Source organism: Doryrhamphus excisus, linkage group LG12 (genome assembly GCF_037039965.1).
Source record: "Doryrhamphus excisus strain RoL-2023G ecotype Guam linkage group LG12, RoL_Dexc_Guam_v1.1, whole genome shotgun sequence".
Taxonomy (NCBI): Eukaryota; Metazoa; Chordata; class Actinopteri; order Syngnathiformes; family Syngnathidae; genus Doryrhamphus; species Doryrhamphus excisus.
In genome coordinates this window covers 12,038,542-12,060,603 of record NC_136368.1, presented here as the reverse complement: position 1 = coordinate 12,060,603, position 22,062 = coordinate 12,038,542, and the positions used below count along the sequence as shown (strand labels likewise).

The 22,062-nt window shown below is 40.1% G+C and overlaps 2 protein-coding genes across 2 annotated transcripts; both read right to left on the bottom strand.

Moving 5' to 3' along the window:
• Window positions 1–337: 337 nt before the first annotated feature.
• On the bottom strand, window positions 338–15,711 carry cfap65 (cilia and flagella associated protein 65). Its single transcript, XM_078795308.1, has 35 exons — window positions 15,615–15,711; window positions 14,880–14,959; window positions 14,526–14,698; window positions 12,713–12,815; window positions 12,460–12,626; window positions 11,576–11,784; window positions 11,365–11,501; window positions 11,065–11,290; window positions 10,721–10,989; window positions 10,485–10,628; window positions 9,871–10,100; window positions 9,604–9,760; window positions 8,997–9,128; window positions 8,633–8,890; window positions 8,403–8,542; window positions 8,248–8,332; window positions 8,023–8,169; window positions 7,771–7,945; window positions 7,561–7,689; window positions 7,276–7,489; window positions 7,035–7,163; window positions 6,560–6,650; window positions 6,384–6,463; window positions 6,206–6,272; window positions 5,997–6,107; window positions 5,499–5,690; window positions 4,497–4,640; window positions 3,897–4,025; window positions 3,591–3,707; window positions 3,337–3,476; window positions 3,226–3,247; window positions 2,890–3,074; window positions 2,658–2,789; window positions 1,235–1,591; window positions 338–1,153 (listed from the first exon to the last, which is right to left on the bottom strand). The coding sequence occupies exons 2-35, from the start codon at window positions 14,955–14,957 to the stop codon at window positions 1,054–1,056; spliced, it is 5,169 nt and encodes a 1,722-aa protein (XP_078651434.1). The 5' UTR covers window positions 14,958–14,959; window positions 15,615–15,711; the 3' UTR covers window positions 338–1,053.
• Window positions 15,712–16,960: 1,249 nt separating this feature from the next.
• LOC131136016 (uncharacterized) lies at window positions 16,961–19,876 on the bottom strand. The gene is made up of 3 exons (XM_058082474.2): window positions 19,292–19,876; window positions 18,219–18,379; window positions 16,961–17,455 (listed from the first exon to the last, which is right to left on the bottom strand). The coding sequence occupies exons 1-3, from the start codon at window positions 19,743–19,745 to the stop codon at window positions 17,147–17,149; spliced, it is 924 nt and encodes a 307-aa protein (XP_057938457.2). The 5' UTR covers window positions 19,746–19,876; the 3' UTR covers window positions 16,961–17,146.
• Between the last annotated feature and the right edge of the window lie 2,186 nt (window positions 19,877–22,062).

The following is a 22,062-nucleotide window of genomic DNA, read 5'->3' as shown; positions in this document are numbered from 1 at the left end:
TGAGAGGCAGGGGCAAGCAGTTTGTATGGTTTAAATAAGGGCGCTAACCAGAGTTCTTTTTGGGTGAAATGACTTAAAGGGGACCTATTGTGCTTTTTAAACTTTTCTGACCTATAAATGTAGTTAGAATGTTGTATTCCCATGCTGAACAATGGCAAAAATTCAGAAAAGGAGGTTTGCGCATTTGGAAGTGATCCCTGAAAGAAGTTTGGGATGGCTCAAAATGCTCTGTTTCAGAAGGCGTGGTAAAACAGCCCCTTTGTGATGTCACAAAGAGTGGACCTCCTTATATGGGTGTGGCTGTAAGCCAGATAAGCTCTCTGCCCTCCCTCAAGCTCTGCTTCCCCCGCCCTTCCCCTTCTCTGTTTACGTTCCTAGCAATGACTGGTCACATTTGTTTCCAATTCCTAAAGACACCACCATCATGCACAAGATGTTGGAGTTCCTGATTCCCTAAGGAATGCATTTTAATCGACAGTCAACGCCATTTCACACTGGACTGTTTTGTGAACATGGGCCAATATGCAGCTGGACTGGCTGACAAACTTGCTGAAGCCTGACGCCTTTCCAAAGTTACTTGGTCATGGAGAGGAGTCAGAAGAGCAAGCAGTAACAATTTATGAGTGTCCTGTGTTTATTTTTTGTAAGTAATAGAACAAAAGCACTTGTCTATGTAGCATTATAGAGTGTGCATACTGGGAGCGGGGTTGCTAAAAGCTTTTTCCCCAGATTTTTAAACACTGGTAGTCCTGAAAAACACATTGTTCTTTTTTGCTGTTCGCGGCTATTTCTTTGCCAAAGTGGGCATCGAACTAGGAATTAAAATAAAAATATTGGAACGGAAGATTGGAATGTTAGTCCTGGTTCCCATTGATGTTCGAGACTCGATGCCCAACCTACCTATATCACAAAACTTAGGTGCAGTTTTTTCCTAAAACATATAGCCATATAGCTTCTTAGCATATCTACACGTGTTGGTCTACAAAATCTAATTGGCTCTTAATTGCGTCCTTTCATTTACCAGAATGTGCCCCTCAGTGGAAAAAAGTTGTGTTAGGCAGATGGTAAGGAGGGTTGGTCATGTTGTGTTTCTTCATTTTGGATTGTCTCTCTCTCTGTCTCATCCTTCTTGACTTTGCCACTGGAGTACCTCCTAGTTGTAAAAAAAAACTTCCCATTTACATTTTCTTAAAGCTAAGATGATATACATTTGTCTGTGTGTGTGTGTCTTCACCTGGCAGAGGTATGTGATGAGTGATCAGTCCGAGAAGGTTCTGTGAAGTTAAATTCTCCTCTGACAGCCTCCGTCATCAGATTCTGGAGGGTGTTGAGCAATATGTCATTGCACATGGCAGCAGATACACGTTGAAAGTCTGGTTTCATTTCCAGCCCGGTCTCTAAACATTCTGCACTGATGTTACTGTCCGCTTGGCTATGCAATATAGCCGATGAAGCTGCTGTCTCCTCCAACTCGGATTGAGGTTGGGGTGTTGGCAGAAGTGAGGAAGAGCTTATTCGAGGTTTGTAGGTAAGGGGTTTAGATGCCAAACAAAGCAGAGACTGAGTAAATTCTTCATCATCCAGTATGGTCCTAGGAAAAGCAACAAAGTCATATTTGTTTCAATTATTAGTGAAAAATAAAAAACTTAAGCTCTAACTATCATTGACCTATTATCTTCCTTTATTGTAAGCAAATTAGAGACAGGCAGTGATTATTACTGTAGCTGGAATGAATGGACGTTACAACATTCACTTTTATTGCAACTGTTGATCCAAAACCCAAGCCGGCCAAAGAGCCTTCATCGTCTGCGCTGCCATGGTTAAATTTTTTTTTGAGTGCCCATCTAGCTATACAGGATGCTTTGGTTGGAGTGCACAGAAGTAGTGCACACTATTGCCTAAATGCAGGAGTAGAATGTGGGCTTAAAGGGGAACTGCAGTTTTTTGGAATTTTGCAATCATTCACAATCCTTGAGTGGAACATGAGCACATCTTCTTTCCCTTTCCTTTCCCTTTCACCAGAGATGAGAGGCATCACACCTTTGATTAGGGATGGTGTGCAAAAGTCATGCTAACATCTAGAAAATGCCTAGTTTCTCGTATTAAAAGTTCCTGATTGGTGGAAAAGTGCTCTCCAAGCTCAATGTGAACACTGAGAACAGCCTTTAACAAGCATTCATTCATTTTCTACCGCTTTTTCCTCACAAGGGTCACGGGAGTGCTGGCGCCTATCCCAGCTGTCTTTGGGCGAGGGACGGGGTACACCCTGGACAGGTCGCCAGCCAATCACAGGGCACATATAGACAAACAACCATTCACACTCACATTCATACCTATGGACAATTTGGAGTCACCAATTAACCTAGCATGTTTTTGGAATGTGGGAGGAAACCGGAGTACTTGGAGAAAACCCACGCATGCACGGGGAGAACATGCAAACTCCACACAGAGATGGCCGAGGGTGGAATTGAACCCTAGTCTTGAGGTCTACACGCTAACCACTCATCCACCGTGCAGCCTCCCTTTAAGAAGCAGAAATGCAAAAAAGATTCTACCTGAGCCTTACATTTTGTTTGAGTTTGAATGCTTGTGACACAGTAGATTATTTCGTGATTATATATATATATATTTTGTCTTTCTATCGTTTTTCGTGTTACCAGAGCACAGAGGTGATGACGTGTTCGAGGAAGTTTCGCTGAGGACCATGTCTCCGTAATGGATGCTCATCAGTGAGGACTGCATCGCACCACATTGTTTTAGGCCTCAGGGGCTTGCTGAAGAAGAAGCACCTTTAGGGACCAACACAGATGACATGATTATTTCAATTCATGATATGAACAGAAACTATATATGCATGTTTTCCCTCGTTTAACAAGCTAAATTATTCACCTGAAATGATTATTGAACTGCTCAGGGAAGTGTGTGAAGTATTCCTGAGACCTATAGGAGCGTGCTGTCACACCCATATGCAGCAGAGTAGGTTGAGGCAGTTCAGGGCGTTTCCAAACTTTTACAGGATCAGACTGCATCCGCTGCTCTGCTCGTGCTAACCTAGAACAAATAGGCGGAAGAGCCTGGAGAGGAAAAACCAGAGTGAATCAGTCCACATGTGTGCAGTTCACTGCAAGAGCTAAAATGTAAATTCCTTTCAATATTTCCCTATCTAGCAGAATAATAGCATGAGTGCTTGACTCAACTGACACACAATAATGAAGCTCCTGTCACCTTGTACTTGCACAGCGACAGCCCTCCTGTTTGAACAGCAGTTGCAGGCACCTATAACAAACAAACGTAAAAACTATCAAGACTGTCCATCATTTTCACATTTAGAGCATGTCAGGTAAGACCTTATCGGTAAAACCCCTACGGCTTTCTGTAAGGTCTGTGATCGTAAATTCATGTTTTTGCTTCTCTTGTTCCTGCTCCAAACGCTCCAAAGCATCATAATATTGATCCCACGCTGCCTGCTGTGTCAACTGAAGAAAACAATTCAGGAAAGGAGGAAACTGAGGATAGAGTGCTCATCATCAAGATAGACAGATTGTGCTCAACATTGCTTTATTTTGCTCTCGTAGTGTTTGGGGAGATACCTGACAGGTGATATCAAGCCGATAAATAGTAGGGTAGTCAGTTGCCTTGAAGGTCAGAACACATAAGATGCTCTCTCCTGGACATAGAAGTCCTTGTTCAGGGTAGATATGTACAACCTTAAACAAAGCACATGTGAAGCACAAGTTAAAACCTATGTGTGTGTTATAATAAATAATAATAATAAAAATAAAAATAAAAATAATAATAACAATCATTGTTATACATGTACTTTGATCAAACATGGTCCATGTCTAAGGAATACAAATGCTGACATGGGCTTTTTTCTATACCTGTCAGATGCTCACCTGTGTCAAGTTCCACTTATAGATGATTTCTTTCAGGGACACGTTGGTAAGGAAGATGACTCTTGAAGACTCTGAGCCCACTGGGATGTCGCCGATGGAAACACTGTCCTGAGACAGAAATGCTGCACCCTGCAAATGTAAAAAATCTAAACTCCTGTTTTCATGTTAAAACAGTAGTTTCCCAGAGTGATTGCCACCGTGCATGCACCAGCTCCATGTGCATTATACCCTCACATATACACCAGCTCAACCTGATACAATTAAAAAAAATAAAATAATATATATATATATATATATATATATATATATAAAGAATATGACGGTTCAGGTCGTGTCTCCCCATATAGCAACCAAAAGACCCACAGCTGAGCAGCTTCTTGCAAAGAGGTACCGCAAGGCATGCTAGGAGCCCAAATTCCCAGCATGCACTGCAGCAATAGTTTTAGAAAAAGTTAACAAAGTAGTTGTTGATGTCAAGTAAGGGGCAACAAACTGTGGTACAGTAGAGCTTTCATTGATTGTATTGATGGAGTATGTACATTATGTTGTGGTTTATAACTGTATTATTGAGTGCACTTTATGGCAGTTTCTTTTCCTCACCAGTCCTGGTAGTGGCATCCTCCGGACACAGGGTAGTGATGATTGGGTATCACTGCTTGTGAACACACTTTGAGGACTTAAGCCACAACCATCAAACCTTATTAGTGTAGTGTCCCCATCTTGGATGTGAATAGGAATATCCACCTGGTGATACACAATAGAATACATTACCTCCAATCACAGAAACGGAAGAATGCTTATAAGGTTATTTTGCTATGTTCTATATATTTTATATATACAGCAGGGGTGTCCAAAGCGGTGTCCAAATCATAATATGATTTTAGTTTCGTAAAAAAATACATCTATTTTCTCTTAATAATTAGACTTTATTCTCCTAAAATGACAGATGCTTTTTTTAAATTGTCACATATTTTCAACTCCCTTCCTGCAAAATTTCATGACATAATTTTGACTTTATTCCCATATTTTTGCATTATTCTTGTAGCATTGTAACTTTTTCGGCAACCTACTTTTTCAAAAATTACAAATGTATTCATTATTGTTTCTCATGAATAATTCAACTTTAAGATACTAAAATGTACTATATGTTTCCTCATATTAAAAAGACATTATTCTCTTCAAATCACAAAATTTTCCTTGAATATTTTGGCTTTCATTCATTCATTTATTTTCTACCGCTTATCCTCTCGAGGGTCGCGGGGGTGCTGGAGCCTATCACAGCTGTCTTCCACACAGAGACGGCCGAGGGTGGAATTGAACTCGGGTCTCCTAGCTGTGAGGCCTGTGCGCTAACCACTCGTCTCCCATGCAGCCATATTTTGACTTTATTCGTCAAAATTTATTTTTATCGCTATTTAAAAAAAACAAACAATAAAACAATAAAAAAAACAATAAAACAAATAGCTGTGGGCCCCTGATCCACACTTTGGACACCCCTGTTTTAAAGATGTATTCTTAATGACAATAAATAATGAACCAAATTAAGTGAGTGGGGACAGTAGTAACTAAAAAGTAGAGTAATATTTAGATTGACTTGCATACACTGTGCATTTTGGCCTCCAATGGAGAGAAAATAAATTCCAGCGATGCCATCTTCCCAGGTTGAATGTCTCCCACTGGGTTGAGGCAGCACAACAGTGGATGATTAAAACTGTTCTCTTGTAGCTGTGACAACACAAGCTCATCCACTTCATAATGGACAGGAATATCACCACCGTTGTAAAGGTCATACGTCTGCAGAATAAAACAAATAAGATACGTCAAAAAAAGTCTTCAAGTGTTATAAGATGTGTATGACAGTGAAAGGAGCGAAATTATTCTGAAAGGTGTTGGTAAACACTTTTTGCCCTTGGAAAAATGGCGTCAAAGTGCTGTTTGGTACCATTTGCATGTTTGAAAAAGCAAACAAAGCTGCATTTAAGTCTCCAATTCACAGTTTATGGATATGTGAGAAATATGGAGAACACTGTGAAAACCTATGCAAGCATGGGGAGACCATTCAAACTCGAGCCTAGTTCTACAGACAATTGAAAGGCCCACCTGCACTGGAGATGTTAAATCTCCAATCATGACTGGAGTGAAAACATGATGCCTGGATAGAAAGTACAGATACGGCCTCTCTTGATCCACTGTCACCCCTTGGAAGTGCAACTGTCCATGCCAAAGGTACAAATGAATTGCAATGAGTTCCCCAAACGAAGCATTTCTCCATGTTTATGAATTGTGTGCCATTTTGCATTGTAACTCACCAAGATCTCTCTGCCATGTGAAATTTTCAATATGATTGGTAACTGATGTGTTCCAACCATGATGTGACTGTGAAAGGCATGGTACAGTATACATTATTTTAAGATGAAGTCACATATCAGCCATTGTGTTAAAAAAAACAAACAAACATAAAAAACACCACTGGCCATAATATCTGACCTATAACTGAACTGCACTGCCCTCTGCTGGCCTGAAAGCAACGTCCCTGTACGGGGAGAAATGTTGAAAAGTTCTGCAACCTGTGAATATGACAGAAATATGCATGTTTCAAGATTAAATGAAGGAAAAGCAATTCATATATTTAAAAAAAAAACTCAAATGAATTCATGCCAGACCTTCATCTGGTGAAGCTCATCGTGACATAACTCTTCTGCCTGGGTCCAATGCCTAAAGTCTACCTGTTGGTCCTCTGGAAACAAGAATGTCCTGATTTGCAAAAAGAAAGAAATGTATAGTAAAGTGGGAGAAATTGACTTGGACAGGTTTGACTCTAGTGTGCATCACAGCAAAGGAATACATGTCACTGTATAAATGCAACCCATTTCTTAACACATGAATATATGTTACAATTGTATTACATAAAAACTGTATACTGTCACACATGTGTAGGCCAGGGGTGGGCAATTATTTTGACTCACAGGCCACGTCGTGTTTAAAAATTTGGCTTGGTCTGTTAAGGGAGACCACCTCAAAAAAATTTGAGAGGTCATAACTAAACAAGGCTTGGTGTTACGGTTGAAGTTTGCAGGTGTACTGTACATTGTATTGTGTATGTGAGACCTTGGGTCTCATATTGTGCGTGTCACTCACCAATCTACAGGGATGCAGCCAGGATTGTAAAACACCAACACAAAAGTAGAAGCTTCTGAGTTCAGGGGAGCCGAACTGAAGTTAAAATCCAACATGGCTTTGATTAAGATGGTGGGGTATGTACGCATACTACAGACAGACAGAGAAGACAGGTTCTTGTATAGAAACCACACTAGGATAATGCAAAAGTGTTTTTGAATAACAAGCAATCAGCAATTGCTTTTAGGACCACGGTCCTTACCTATGCTTTACTGGGGTTCTGTAAGTGTGCTCCACAGGGGAGGGGATGGAGAGTAGCTGCTCATTGAGGCTATCCACTGAGAAGAGCTTCCAAACATATGGCTTGTTGAGCCAAGCTCCAAAGCCACCACTGCATGCATCCGTCACCTGTAGTTTGGGGAACACACCCTTAGCACGTATTTCACACACTGGCATGGGTGAGGACAATGGCACACCTGTGGGAAATAGAGGGACAGTAAATGTGCTGAAAACAAATGTATAACATTTGTTTGTTTTATGTATATACCACTGCGGTTTAGTGTGAGGTAGCTGATGGTCCACTGGTACAGGGCTTGTCTATCTGGCCTAAATGTGGCTCGGAGCATCAATGTGGAGTGTGACGCCATGTTTCCGCTTTGGCGGTCAAGCTGCAGAGCTGTCCCAAATCAATAATAACATAATAAGTTTAATGTTCCAACTCTACTTAATGTATAAAAATACATGCACTCATGTATACCTGTCTGTGTACATGTCTCAGGTTGAGGGTCCTGATGAGTTTGCACATCTTGTTTTGTCTGCTCAACAAAAAGAATGAAGGAGACTGAGCAGGTACTGTTGTTCACAAGAGGAACATCAATTGACTGAGAACATCCAACCAGGGTATCCTCCATATGAACAACTTCTCTAACTGCCTGAGGAGGAAGCACACATAATTGTGAATTAACATGTGCTCAAAACCTGAATACACCTTTTCATTTTGCAAATGCACCTGTATAAAGCCTTTGGAGCCTGTTCCTACCACTTTGAGGGGAAGAATTGACTTTTCATACTCAAGGCTGTTGACTGGCCACACCGCGACAGTAGGTTCCAGTGTGTATGTTTTCTCTTCCATTGGCCTGAAAGACCATCTCTGCAACTGTCACGTCAAACATTTGTAAATAAAATCCAACAGCAGTGAGAACAACTTCATAGGTAGCGATATGCTAAAACTCACCAAGCTCTCATTAGGCTGGAGTTTACCAGCATTTGGTTGAACAGAGAGAACACTGTGGTCTGACCCTGGAATGCTCCACTGGAAGCTTTGACATAAAAAACAAGATAAAACCAGTTCTAGTGTGACGTGAATGACCAAAGCACTGACAAACGTACCATAGAGGCAAGCGACAGATGTTCCTGATGAAATGGGTCCGTTCAGCGTGTGAGCCCACAGATATATCTTGGAAATACAAATGACCGCCACTTTCCAGGGACACACTAACTTTTTCCACCATACTGAACACTGTTATCTCCTAAATAGCACAAAGAAAATGATGCAAAAATGCCACAGAAGCATTGACTTTTGTGGGTGAATATTTACAGTAATTATTTGTGTGGTCTACCTTTTTGTGTTTGGCTACATTTAACTGGAGTTGCAATTTAAGTCCCTCTAGAGGAGTGTCTTCTTTGGGAGTTGTTATGACTGTGAAAATTTGATGATTCCCAGGTTGGACTAAGCCGCTTCTTGGCACGAGTAACACAGATGCATCCAAGGCGGTGTCTGAGCTGTAGTTTGTGCTTCGACAAAAAGTCAGTGGCTGATCTCCGTTATTGCGGAGAAGCACCGTTTGATGGGATCGAACACTTTGGCCTGCAAATATCTATAACAAATGAAAAATAAAAATGTTAATCCTCCAAAAATGCCAACAACTTGTATTGCAATAGATATATGAACCACATTTGCTGTGATTTTTTCGTCACACTCACCACTTTATTTGGCTCAAGAGAGCAACATGGGGAAAAGTGCTCTTTGCTATATTCAAAGGATTCGCCAATCACACTGACAATGACACACCAGGGTAAACATATCTGTTTCTCTTCTTCGTCAGACCCCTGCTGCTACACAAATAGGGAAATGGGACATTATATGTGGTAATGAGGACATTGTCAACAAAAAAGAGGAGACAATACAAAGAACCCCACACAATTTCAGCAACAATTTTACTACTCTTTAGGATGGAAATTTGGGTATCATGCACTTAAGAGTAGTCTGTGTACAGCTTATAGAGCATAGATCTACTATGCACTGAACTTCTTTCTCTTTCGGCTTTTCCCTTCTGGGGTTGCCACAGCAAATCAACCACTATGAAAATATTACATTTACTCAGTAACCTATGTTGCAAAAATCCATTAATCAAAAAGTGAGGGATTTGCTCACTTTTAAGTGATACTGTAGGTATCCACAATATTAAAAGTACATATTTTATTCAGAGTAAAAATGGTTTATTACTGCCGTATTGTAAGCAGAAAAGTGTGTTTAACATGTTACTCTGAATGTTATAAGCATCAACAAATTGCAAAAATAAATTCTTACTACTTTCACAGCCATGCACTCAAGTTGAGCTCCATGTAGTGTATTTAGCTCTTTGGGATTGTATGACACTCTGAATGAGGTGGACTTTAGTGGAGACAGGTCACACGTTATCGGAGAGACAGAGAACGGAGAGTCTTGGGCAATGGTCCACACCAGACTGTAACAAAAGCAAAGAAGCAAAAAAAAAAACATTATGTGGGTAAATGTTAGGTGTTAGTGATTATGGTTAAGGTTATCTAATCACTAATAAGAGGTAGGCAACTTTACGTGATTTTCACAGATGTGTAATTGGTAATGGCCACAGCCTGAGACGGAGTGGCCGTGGAAGACAAGCTGGAGGAACTGTGATGAAACAGCAGCTCATTGGGCACCACAGATACATGTGTGGAGGATGAATATGAATGACTTTGAAGTGAATCCACCTCCACCGAGGAACGCTTTTCATTGTCCCTCGGAGTACTTGACATCCCACTTGAACCATCTGGTTGTCGGCTTGACTGCGAGAAGATACCAAAGAGGAAATACTTTAGACTAGGAAAAACAATGTACAGGCAATTCATTGTTGTGCTCATGCAAACAAGCAAAAATGTTACTACCAGGTCTGCAAATGGAACTTACATTGTCCGATATGCTGGTTGGACGAGCCAAATTATTTCACTGGTTACTGATGTTGAAGTGGTTCACATGACTGACTTTCAAACAATGATTCCCGTTCAGTTACTGTAGATGTTATTGTGAATTGTTGAATCTATGTGCCCTGTGATTGACATCAACTAACCCAAACCCTAACCCTTAAATTAGTTTTTTGGGGGAAAATGTACTTTGAAATATGTAATACACAGAGGGGGGTTTGTGCTCATCTGAGAAGTACCACACTTTACCTCATCCAAGTATGTGCTGTAGCTTGGCATCGAGGCACTAATCATGTCTGACTTTTTACTGTCTGACAAATGTTCTGGTGTCAGTACATCTGGTTCCAGGGCATCCGAGTGACAGGTACCAATCAGGTCAAGGAACAAAGGCTCCTACAAAAAACAAGTAGATATGGTTTATGTCAGAAGATTGAACCGATATGTTTGTGTTGGTATCAAAATGTATGTGCCTTTTTGCTGCTTACCCACTGATGTATCAAACAAGGTACACATCTGTGACATGCAATAGGCATGGTAGGGAGGTAGTTTATGGTCAGCGTTACACTGCTCTGTTGTAGTATAGTGCCACACTGTGGTTGGATGCTGAACACGCTGTGTCCAGCACAGTCAAGGTCCCATTGGTAGGTTGCCTCAGCACATGAATAATTAACCATTTCAATTGTCTTTGAGGCTGTAACTCCTTCTTTAACACAACCAAAGTCAACCACAAATGAAGACAATGACACCTTGGGACCTAAAATATTCACAGTGATGTATTTATATGATGCCAAAAGATGACGTAATTTTTTTTAAACTTGTAAAGTCCTACCTTCACAGCTTCCAGTGAGCTTAAGTGCTGTTTGGTTGAGTGCTCCTTTGCATTCTATTGTCAAATACTCTACAGAAACAGCATCAGCAACCACAGGTGCAAAGGTGACTTGTGCTGACACAGTTTCACCTGGGCCAACATTACCGCTGCTGATATCACAGGTGAACTCAGACCCCAACAGGGGCACGCCTCCAGAAATACGTGTAAGAGAGAAAAATGCAGTCACCTAGAAGACAGCGGGCACAGACAAGATTGAGCAGTCATGGAGAGTGTGAGTGCATATGCCAGGGTGTTACTCACATGTGAGGAATTGTAGATGCCAAAAGACTTTTGTGCACTTTTGCCGATTGGTACAGAACCAAAGTTAATCACTGAATCACCAGGATCTTTTTCACCCTTGGAAGATGAGCTTCTCAGATGAAGACATGGGTACTTGGCTTTCAAGAAAAGCAGACAGAAGCTGAGAACTCAGTGATTCTATGATTAAAAGTCCTTATTTGTGTGACTGTACCAGCTCCCTGAAGAAGTACTGTGCAGCAGCTGTTGGTTTCACCTCCTTCCTCTCCAAAGCTACAATAGGCGTGTTTATGAAACAACATGGCTGCCTGTGGTTTGAACAGGACAGTGATTTCAAGCACATGGCTGGGCTTCAGCACACCTTCAGCTGGATTCACTTGGAAAGGCTCTGGACAGTCCCATTTGAAGTATGTGTGGAGTTTGCTGTGTGAGAAATCATGGAGTGGACAATTTCTACAATGCAAAGTACATGTCAAAACACACATTCTGAGAAAAAAAAAAGCAATATCTTAACATTATTTTTTTAGATTTGACAATCTCTGTTTCCCATACATTTATATATTTGTGGTAAATAAATTTGGACTGCTAAAGATAAATTTGGCACTACTTTATAATATATATATATTATATATATGTATAAAATATATAGATTTTGTATTATGTCACTGTTTGTGTAGCTTGTCATTACAACATCATACAGTAGATGGCATTGCAACTCTGCTTCTTTTGCACACCACATACCCACATTATAACTTATCTGAATATAGTATAACTACATATGAATGTAGTGGGATATCAGATGAACAATGATGTGTATATTATCTTTAAGATCAGTGCACACTTATATGGAGAGCAAGAAATATCATTAATGTGTTTTTATGGTATAAAAGTGCATGCAAGCACATCTACCGATGCACAAAATTACACCAACACCCAAAAGTCAATAACTTTGTGTTCTGTTAAACAAGGTTTAAAAGCATAGGATAATAACTGAGTCAGAACCTTTGAAAATCTTCACTCTGGCCACAACTCAACATCACCACAGATAGATTACCAGCCATTGGGAAACACTGAACGCTATCCAACACTTTCATGTACCTCAGATTTTGTAGCTGGAAGGTAGTAGAAGCAGACTGATGAACAGCACAGAGTGGAAGGAGCACAGTGTTTGGCACTTCCAAGGCAGGATAGGGAATAATTGCCCGAAGGAATACTTGGAAGCTGCCACTTTTGCCGTGGAACTCAATGCTGTCATCATACGCACACTGTCCAATACACAAGACATTGCACGGAGACCACATCAAAAGAGCATGGATACATCATTATACACTAATGTATCATGACATATTACCTTCTCAGATGGTCTAAATGTGACTGGTATGGACAAAGTAGTTCCTGGGCTGACGGCAATGATCCGGGAAACTGAGATGGTGAAGAATTTGGACACTGGAGGTCTGAGAGGGAGCAAAGAAATTTGTGTGGAAATGTTGCTTGCACTATAGAAACATGTACATTAATATTTTGTTTGTTCTGGAACGTATTATACTTTTTCCACATTTTTGACCTATAAATGTTGTTAGAATGTTGTATTCTCTTGTTAAACGATGCCGAAGTTTCAGATAAGGAAGTTCGCGCCTTTGTAAGTGAGTCATGAAAGAAGTTTGGGCTGGCTCTGAACGCTGGGTTTCAGAGAGTTTTTTCGAACACCGGCTCACTGTGAAGTTGTGACTTCCCCGGCTCCATCCAGCCTGTGACTTATTTCTATGGCCGTGCCCGGATACAAGATGTACAAACTTTTAGCTGTACAAACAAAGTGGGACCAATCCCAGCTGAGTGATTGTGCCCGGAGGCAGGCCTTGAGTGGAAGAAATTAGAACACACTGTTTTGGAAATCCAAGGAAATAGAGCTGGAATAGGTGCAGATTCTGTAAGATGTAGAGAGCCTTCTGTGTGGGTATTCATGTGTAGTTGCTCAAAAGGACTCCACAATTCCATACAAAGGGCCAAAAATAAGCATAGTACGTCTCATTTGATAGCAATGATGAATGTGTCTTATGAGAACATATTTTTGTACAATGGAGTAGGAAATGTGACGACCTCGGTTGTTTAGGCGTAGCCTCTTCGTCATTCTCTCAATGTCCGGGCAAATGCTATGGTATTTTATATCAACACAAAAACATCAAAATCTGTGAGATGTGCCTGGAAGAGTTTGCAGCTGTAGATTAGACAGTTTACGTTTTTTCCAGCATGCTTTGATGTAGTTAAAACGATTACCATTGACTAGCGCAAGCCTCTTTAATGCGTTATTTTGTAAAGACAGGGTGTAATACTTAAGGTGCTGCCATTTTTAGTTGTGTAGAGCTAATTTATTAAGACTTATGGTCTGAATTTTCCACCCTATTTAAAAATGGATGCAAATGTATAAATAATATTGTTTTCACTTTCAAAAGTATAATGCCAGAGGAATCGTTTATATCTGCTTACCGTATTTTCTGGACTATACGTCACTCCGGAGTATAAGTCGCACAAGGCCAAAAATGCATAATTAGGTAGGAAAAAAAAAACATACATAAGTCGCACTGGAGTATAGGTCGCAATTTGTGGGTAATTTATTTTACAAACTACTTGATTAAAACAGACATTACATCCTCTTGGAAGGCAAGTTCCAACAATAAAAGAATAAGATATGCTCACACAGTGGTTATTCAGTTACACAAAAAATAAACATGAACAGAAACGGTGTCCAGTGTTTATGTAACATAAACAATTTTTCATTTATAAGTCGCTCTGGAGTATAAGTCGCAGGAACAGCCAACCTATGAAAAAAAGTGTGACTTATAGTCTGGAAAATATGGTAATTACGCAGAGCGCTGTAGGCACTTTGTTTGATATCGATGAGGCAGGCCAACTCAATGCAGTGTTAAAACAGATTTGACCCCCGGAGCCGGAGTTTGACACATGCACACTGGGGGGGGGGGGGGGGGGGGGGGAGTCTGCAGTGTGTGTGTGTGTACGTGCTAATTTCCATACAATAAATGTGTAGCTCCTGATTGCTTATATGGTGTGATATTGTTCCCTCTAATAATAACTATTCCAAGCAGGTGTAGACGTATCCATTTACCTTAATCTATCTGGGCGTGGACATTCGTCCGAGCTCAACTCACCTCAACTGAAGTTTCTGGATCTTGAGGCCAATATTCTTTAACACTAGTGACTTGGTGAATTCTCTACCAACACCCCAGTCCTCCCAGACCAGCTCAGTCTTTGTTTCCAGTCCCAGAAAGCTACTTCTTTGGCCGGATGCATGCTGCTGGTGCCTGTTTTCATTCCGTGGATGCTGCCAAGGAAGGCAATACAGACAATGAACACTTCAGAAAAAGATCCATCCATCCACTTTCTATACCACGCGCCCTCATTAAGATCACAAGTGAACTGTAGCCTATCTCAGCCCATTTGTTTATATCAAGACAGGGTTAAACACATTGAAGTCATTGGAAGAATATTTAAAAGAGGCTTACTTTATTGTTCACAATGATGGAGGACTTCCATTGTGCATCTGATCCAACTGGCTTTGGATCTCTAGACTCAGCTAACATTGCTGGAGAAAGAAAGACCATGCATTGTTATTACCGTGACAATGTTAAAGCCAAAATGATGAACCCTAATATTATCTTTCTCTAGTTTTGAAAGATAATTTGGAGAGTTGGGAGAGAAAAACAAAAATCTCATTCCGATGCATTGCTTGTTTGATGTCAACCATCAAGTGGTGCTAGGTGCCTATCATAATTACGTAGTTTTTTTTTTGTTTTTTTTTACACATGCCTCACTAGCGTTTGGTGAGGTCATATCAAAATGATGACAAGAGTGTGATGCAAAAAGAATTGGAGGCACATATTCCACATTTCACCGTAGTTCGCACTGGACACAAAACAGTGTCGTAACAAGAGTTCCGGGATTGTGACGTCACTGCGTCCATGGAAGCAATATAATCATTTTGCTCATGTGATTAAAGTAATCGAATTAAGTTATCGTACAGCATATCATACAAATCACACTACAGTATTGACAATGGATGGCGTGTTAAAAGCTACAAAGTCGCCGTCCTGAGCCGATGATACAGTACTGCTTTCGATTAGCCCCCATGACAAGGCTTTGCACTGTATGCTCCAAGTTTAGCTTAATATTAGTATTAGTATTTAGAATAATTCGGAAGGCTGTATGAATACATGGCAACTTGACAACCACACGCTCACCTGTTAAAAAATATGACCACTATGCGATAAAAATGCTTGTATCATGTGTTGGTAAAAACGGGAACATGTTGTGGAATTTGTAGTCCACAGCGATTCCCTGACAACGTGTTTTGTGTTGCCATGGTGACTACGGAAGCCCAGAGTGAACGTTCGTAAATAAGCAGATAAGCGAAAGCTATAAGTACACACAGAAGACATGGTGAAGACAGTACATGTCAATAAAAGTCGGAATTATTTATCGCATACCACATGATCTTCAATTTTATTTGTTCAACAATTCTCTGAAAAAATAAAATAAAATGACATTTGTAAGGTGAAATATATTATATATAACTCTTGGCTATTTTTGACAGAAAGAAGAACATTTTGAAATACAGGGAAAAAGAGCATAGCATCTGAATTGAGAATGGGATATGACAATTGACAAACATGTTCAGTGTGACCATATTTATTAGTTCTATGTATGTACAGTATAAATGTTTTTATATTTTGGTGCAATGTATAATTAAAGCATCAAAATCAAAAGAGGAATCAGCGATAACCATAATGATAAAAATGTCTGCAGTGCTGTTACTATACATCCAGCTTGTGGATGCATGTGGATGTCCTGGATGTCTACTGTAATCATTACAAGTCATTCAACCATGAAGGGGAACTGTACTTTTTGGAGAATTCTGCCCATCATTTACAATCATTATGTGAAACATGAACAAATATTTTTTTGCCTTTTTCTGTGAAACGAGTCAATATGAGCGAGCGAACAATACATGTTATTGGGACACATCTATTTAGACTATTAAGCCGTCTAAAGAAAAAACCTCTTGCAACGTTTCATTTTTTGATATACATGCTGTGATCATGCATTGCCATATTTTCATTTAAAACACTACCAAAACCCCTTCTAGGCGCATTGATATACAGTATGTAATTATGCTAGATCCGTCACAACAGTAGCATAGATACAGCAACTACACTTACGATGTCTGCTCTCCTTTGCATGGCTGTGTGTTCCAGCACAAGACATGTGCTCTAGTCCTCATTTAAAAAATACTGACGGTAAACGAGCGTCTTGTTGAGTCTTTGTAACAAAATGGAGAGCCAGGTATCCCCTCTTTCATCTGTGAATGACGCTGTGATTTCATGTTAGCTTCTACAATAATAATATTGCTGTAGCTTGGTTAATTTACAAGTCAGTTATGTAAATGGAACACTGTTGGCAATAGCTTCAAAATAGGTATTTTCCATGATGTTCGCTGTTAGCTAGCTCATGTTAAATCGTTATCACGTGCTACAATGCACATCAAAGGGAAAATTCCCCAAAAAGTGCATTTCTCCTTTAAAAGTAGCGGTATCAAATCCAGCATCATGACCATGTCCCATTAAATTCCCCCAGGCCTATAATGTGCAAGAAAAGACTTTCATTTTACCAGTTTGGGTGCTCAGCAATGTGGTTGTAATAAATAATATGCTTGTGCACTCGGTTTCATTGTGCATGGTCCTGTCAACAGTTATATGAAGACAAACAAAAACATTTATAACGAACGAAAAACCCCACTTCTTCTTGAACTTCCCTCCTCCAACTCCTCTTCTAAATAACAGCTGTAGTTCCCATCGCCTGCATGCCTCAGAAGGGAGCCTCTTGGCATCACACTTGTCTCCTCATCCTCTTCATCTTCCTCTTGCTCATATTCATCCTCCAAGCTGGAGCTATGAGAGTCAACCTGAAGTTTGACACTGTCAGCTTTTTCACTGTCGGTCAATGGGGATGATGGGTCTGCTTGCTCCTTGGATTTACGACTTCTCTTCCACTTCATTCGTCTGTTCTGGAACCAGATCTTAACCTGGTGTAAAATAATACATCAGGAGATGTTGAATCAATAGGAAATGCATATAATATGACACTTGTAATGAAATAACACTTGAGTTAGTAACGAATAGATATAATACACTCATAATACTCCCACATGTGATGAGCTCATGGGGGGGGGGCATGCTAGCTCTTCGGTGCAGGCCCGGCCACCAGATGGTCGTCATTGTACCCCACATCCAGGCCTGACGCGTCCGAGGAGGGAAATGTGAATATAAAAATACAAAAATCTAGGTGGCTGCACGGCGGTTGAGTAGTTAGGGCACACACCCACAAGTTCGATTCCATCCTCGGCCATCTCTTGTGGAGTTTGCTTGTTCTCCTCGTGAATGGTTTTTCTCCGGGTACTCCGGTTTCCTCCCACATTCCAAAAACATGCTAAGCTAATTGGTAACTGTCCATAGGTATGAATGTGAGTGTGAATGGTTGTTTGTCTATATGTGCCCTGTGATTGGCTGGCGACCTGTCCAGGGTGTACACCGCCTCCCGCCCGAAGACAGCTAAAATGAATGAAAAATCTAGGTCCAACGTTATTTCTCTTCATTGGGGTCTGATGAGCCCCTCTTTGTCTGGTCCCTCCCATAGGACCTGTTTGCCATGAGTGATCCTAGCCTCCAACAAAGTAGCTCAGAGGATCATTGGGACACTTAAACTCCACCACGATAAGGTGGTTGCTCAAGAAGGGGGGTATGGCCTCTAAATCTACAAATGTTAATATAAAACAGCACCGATCGTACCTGAGTCTCTGTCAGCATAAGTGAAGTCGCCACCTCAAAGCGCCTGGGTCTGGACAGGTACTTGTTGAGCTTAAATTGGTTTTCAAGTTCCAGAAGCTGCTGGCTGGTGAAAGCTGTTCTAGGCTTCCGGCACTTCCCCAACAAACCTGTTTGGGCTTGAGCTGAGAGAAATAGGACATATATTGTTGTAATAATTGTTAGTGTAATTAGTGTTATAGTTTGCATTATTATTTTATAACTCATTTTACTGTAATGGCAGAATTATGAGTTTACTCTAAATAATAAATGATTACAGCTTCTGGATGTTCTGCATATGAAAATTATATCTCCCTTTTACAATATACCTTTGAAACACAAAGGACTTGAAGGATTTCTGTCTTATTGTTTAGAGGTGACAGGCCTACATTTCTCTGTCTGATTACTTATGTGTGAGGATATTGCTTTGAAGGAGCAATAAAATACCACAGAGGTCCATTATCTTAATGAAAACACTGCAAACGTTAGCCAATGAAGTTGTAGGGTCTATTTCAGGTGTTATCTTTACCGTAAATTTTGCATCTTTTTTTATGACTTAAATCATCATTAACACTGCTGCGTCACAAAGCCCCTTTTGTTGGGAGTGCCTTAAAACAAATACAAGCTAATTTTGCCATGCTATGTGACTCTACACAGAAATAGAGTAATTCAATTTCATCTTCCAAAAAGAAATCACATTTATTTCAAATTAACTTGCAAAAAATGCATGAATGCAAGCTATATAAAGTCATGGGAGTCACACTTGAGTCAATGTATCAGCGACTGCCACTATGTCAGAATAAAATGTAATTTTTTCCATTAAATAGGCTGAAATAATTAATATTATTGTATAAATGAGTATAAACAAGCTAAGGGGTAGGCTAGAGAAAATACAGTAGATGGATAAATCACATGATATTTTATTAAAATAAACTTAAAGCGAGCTATTGAATACAAAGCAGTATTTCTATTTAAAAATTAATTTTAAGCAACAATGCATCAATATAAGCATCATTTTAATGTATTTATGTTAAGTTTGTACATGTGGAACTGCTCACCTCCATACTCTCCAACTCTTGGGAACATCATCCCGGCTCTGATCCAGGGATCCAGTGGGTGCACCCCGGCCATGCTACCCCCTTTCAGATACCCTTGGTACGGATGTACCAGCTGTGAGAAGCCAGGGTACATGAAGGCCGGTGGCTGGGCTCCAATGGTCGCCAGAGGGTACATGGACCTTGGGTGCACTCCCAGGAATCCCCTGGCGTGCATTTGAGCAAATCCTGCCTGCGACAAGTTGTAGAGGGAGGCATTGCATGTCATTCCTGGCTGGACTTGGGTATCATTACTCCGCTGAGGTGAGGATGTGTCGGAGCGTGGGCTGTCGGTGGGACTGCCCATGTTGGTCACCTCAGGGGAAGCACTATTGCTGTCCGGTTTCCGCACCCCATCTTCAGCTTGCAATAGCGCCTCAATGCGGAAGTTTTTGGACTTCTCCACGTAAGAGGCCATTCTGTCCAATCAGCCTCTCTCTTATCTTATTTAAAAGTGAAAGACAAGTGTTCCTTAAAATCCCAAAGACAGTTTTTTTGTTCTGAGTTGATGACTCCTGTGAGAAGATGTGTGCTCTCTGAGGGGGCCACTCAAGGATCACCCATTTCATCAGTGAGCTGAATAGAAACAAGTCCCAACTCTGATGTGTGCTCTATTGTGATTGGCCAGAGCCTTGCAGCAGGAGGCTATGCCATCTCTCTCAATGGCCCTTCATGAGCGGATCCACCATGAGTTTATGTTTAGCTCTGAATTTAAATTACAGTAAATGCTTTGGGAAAAATGTTTCTTAAATGTTTGTTTGTTTTTTTGGAGCCAGTTTATTATCTTGTGGTTGTTTTGATCTTCTTTTCATCATATAAAGAGTGACTTTCTCACATGCTGTCTTGCAAACTGTTCATACATAAGACACATACAGTATGCCATCATAAATATATTACCATAATTATAGTAGATGAGATGAGGGGAAATCCATCATTTTACAACTAACTCTTCATTATGTCTTACAGCCTGCTATTGCTGAAAGGAGACCAACAAGCACGCTATCACTCATACCACACATGGAGAAGATAAAAAGTCATAAATGACTCATTAACTCTAGCTGTGTACCAACAAGGTGTGAACAGACGGCACCAAACCTCGCTTCGCAATCAAGATAGGATTAAAAATGTAAGTGCACAACACACAACTGCTCTTTTATAATGGCAGCAACAGTGATGTTATATTACAACCCCATAAATCTACACCCATATTTATAGGGGACATCAATCTGTCAGTTTGCTGCATTTAATCCTGCAAAGGACTCAAAAGGACGTGGATTGTAACACAACTGAATAATAATTGTCTTTTTCACCCCAGACTCCTCCTACAATCGTGAAGGGTAATGTACCTTAATACACAAATACACATACACTGGTAAGCTGAAGGTGACAAGGTAAAGCTACAGTATGGTACTTAAAATGAAAAAAAAAAAACAATTAGCCCAAAACAATCATATTCTGAGTGCACCTGAATGCCTCACAGTGACCGCAGCAGGAAGGATATCAACAAATAAATAAGTTTGAATGATTATTTTGTGCATTAAAAATGTTTCATCTTGAAGATTTCATTTACTGGAAAGATTCCAGTTATATAATGGACACTTTATACTCAACAAGCAGGATCAAAACTAGCAAACTGCTGTTAGTGTTGTTCCAGCTTTTTCTAAAATGGTGCATTCAGGTGCATCACATAACTTCTTGGACACAAGTGGCCGCTACAGGGACGCTTGTAAATCACAGCAAACACACCTAGACATGCAAAGCAGCCCAAAGTAGGTGATATTTACAAAACCAACCATTTGTTGGTTATAAGACAATGTTACAAAATGTTCTACTTATAACGGACATCAATGTTAAACATGTCAAGCTTTATCTTATTGTCACCATGCTAAATACACATTTTCACCTAGAATTACTATAAAATGAATGAACTATTGAATTATGTTCAATAGTTCACCACTGATGTACACCAATAGGTTTTTCCTTGATGAATGCAAAGTATCATTGAGTAATTTATGTAGTTATTGAGTTTCTTTCACAATTTGTGATTTGTGGAAAAGATTGAAATGAAAGTGACTACAATGTCACTTTATTTGAGACCGTTTTCAAGTAAAAATGCCAATGTGTTCATTCGCAACACTTTACAGAATTACAGAAGTTAACAAGAAATTAACCTACCTAACCATGACTAATTAGTTCTTCAGTAACTACTCTAAATGTATGTGCGTCACTAGTTCCTTGTTAACTACTGCATTTTTGTGTACCTTAATGTGAATTGAGACCTGTGCATTTATTATGACTTGTGGAAACACAGAAAGCAGATTAGTGTCATATTTTTAGTGCAGAACTTTACAAAAATACAAAGAAACTCTGCTTATTCTGACACTCAGTATCGGATAATCCAGGCCAGCGCTGCAGTTACAGCACAGGTGATTTTGTAGCAACCATGTCGGACTGATAAGAGGCTGACGCTGACCTTAAAAAACAAACACCAACACCTGCTGGACAACCCACCATTCAAACGGAACAGCTTCTGTTTGCAGCCATATGTGTGTGAGACCAATTTATCAGAGACAGTTTTCTGACACCTGCATCTTTTTTTTCAACCACGTTTATTCTAATAATAGAAATAATTTATTCAATAAGAGTCAGTCTGGTAAAGTGTGGTGTAAATGCCCCTTTAAGGAGCATCATTTGGCATAACTGCACATACACAACCACAGAGACTCACACAAACC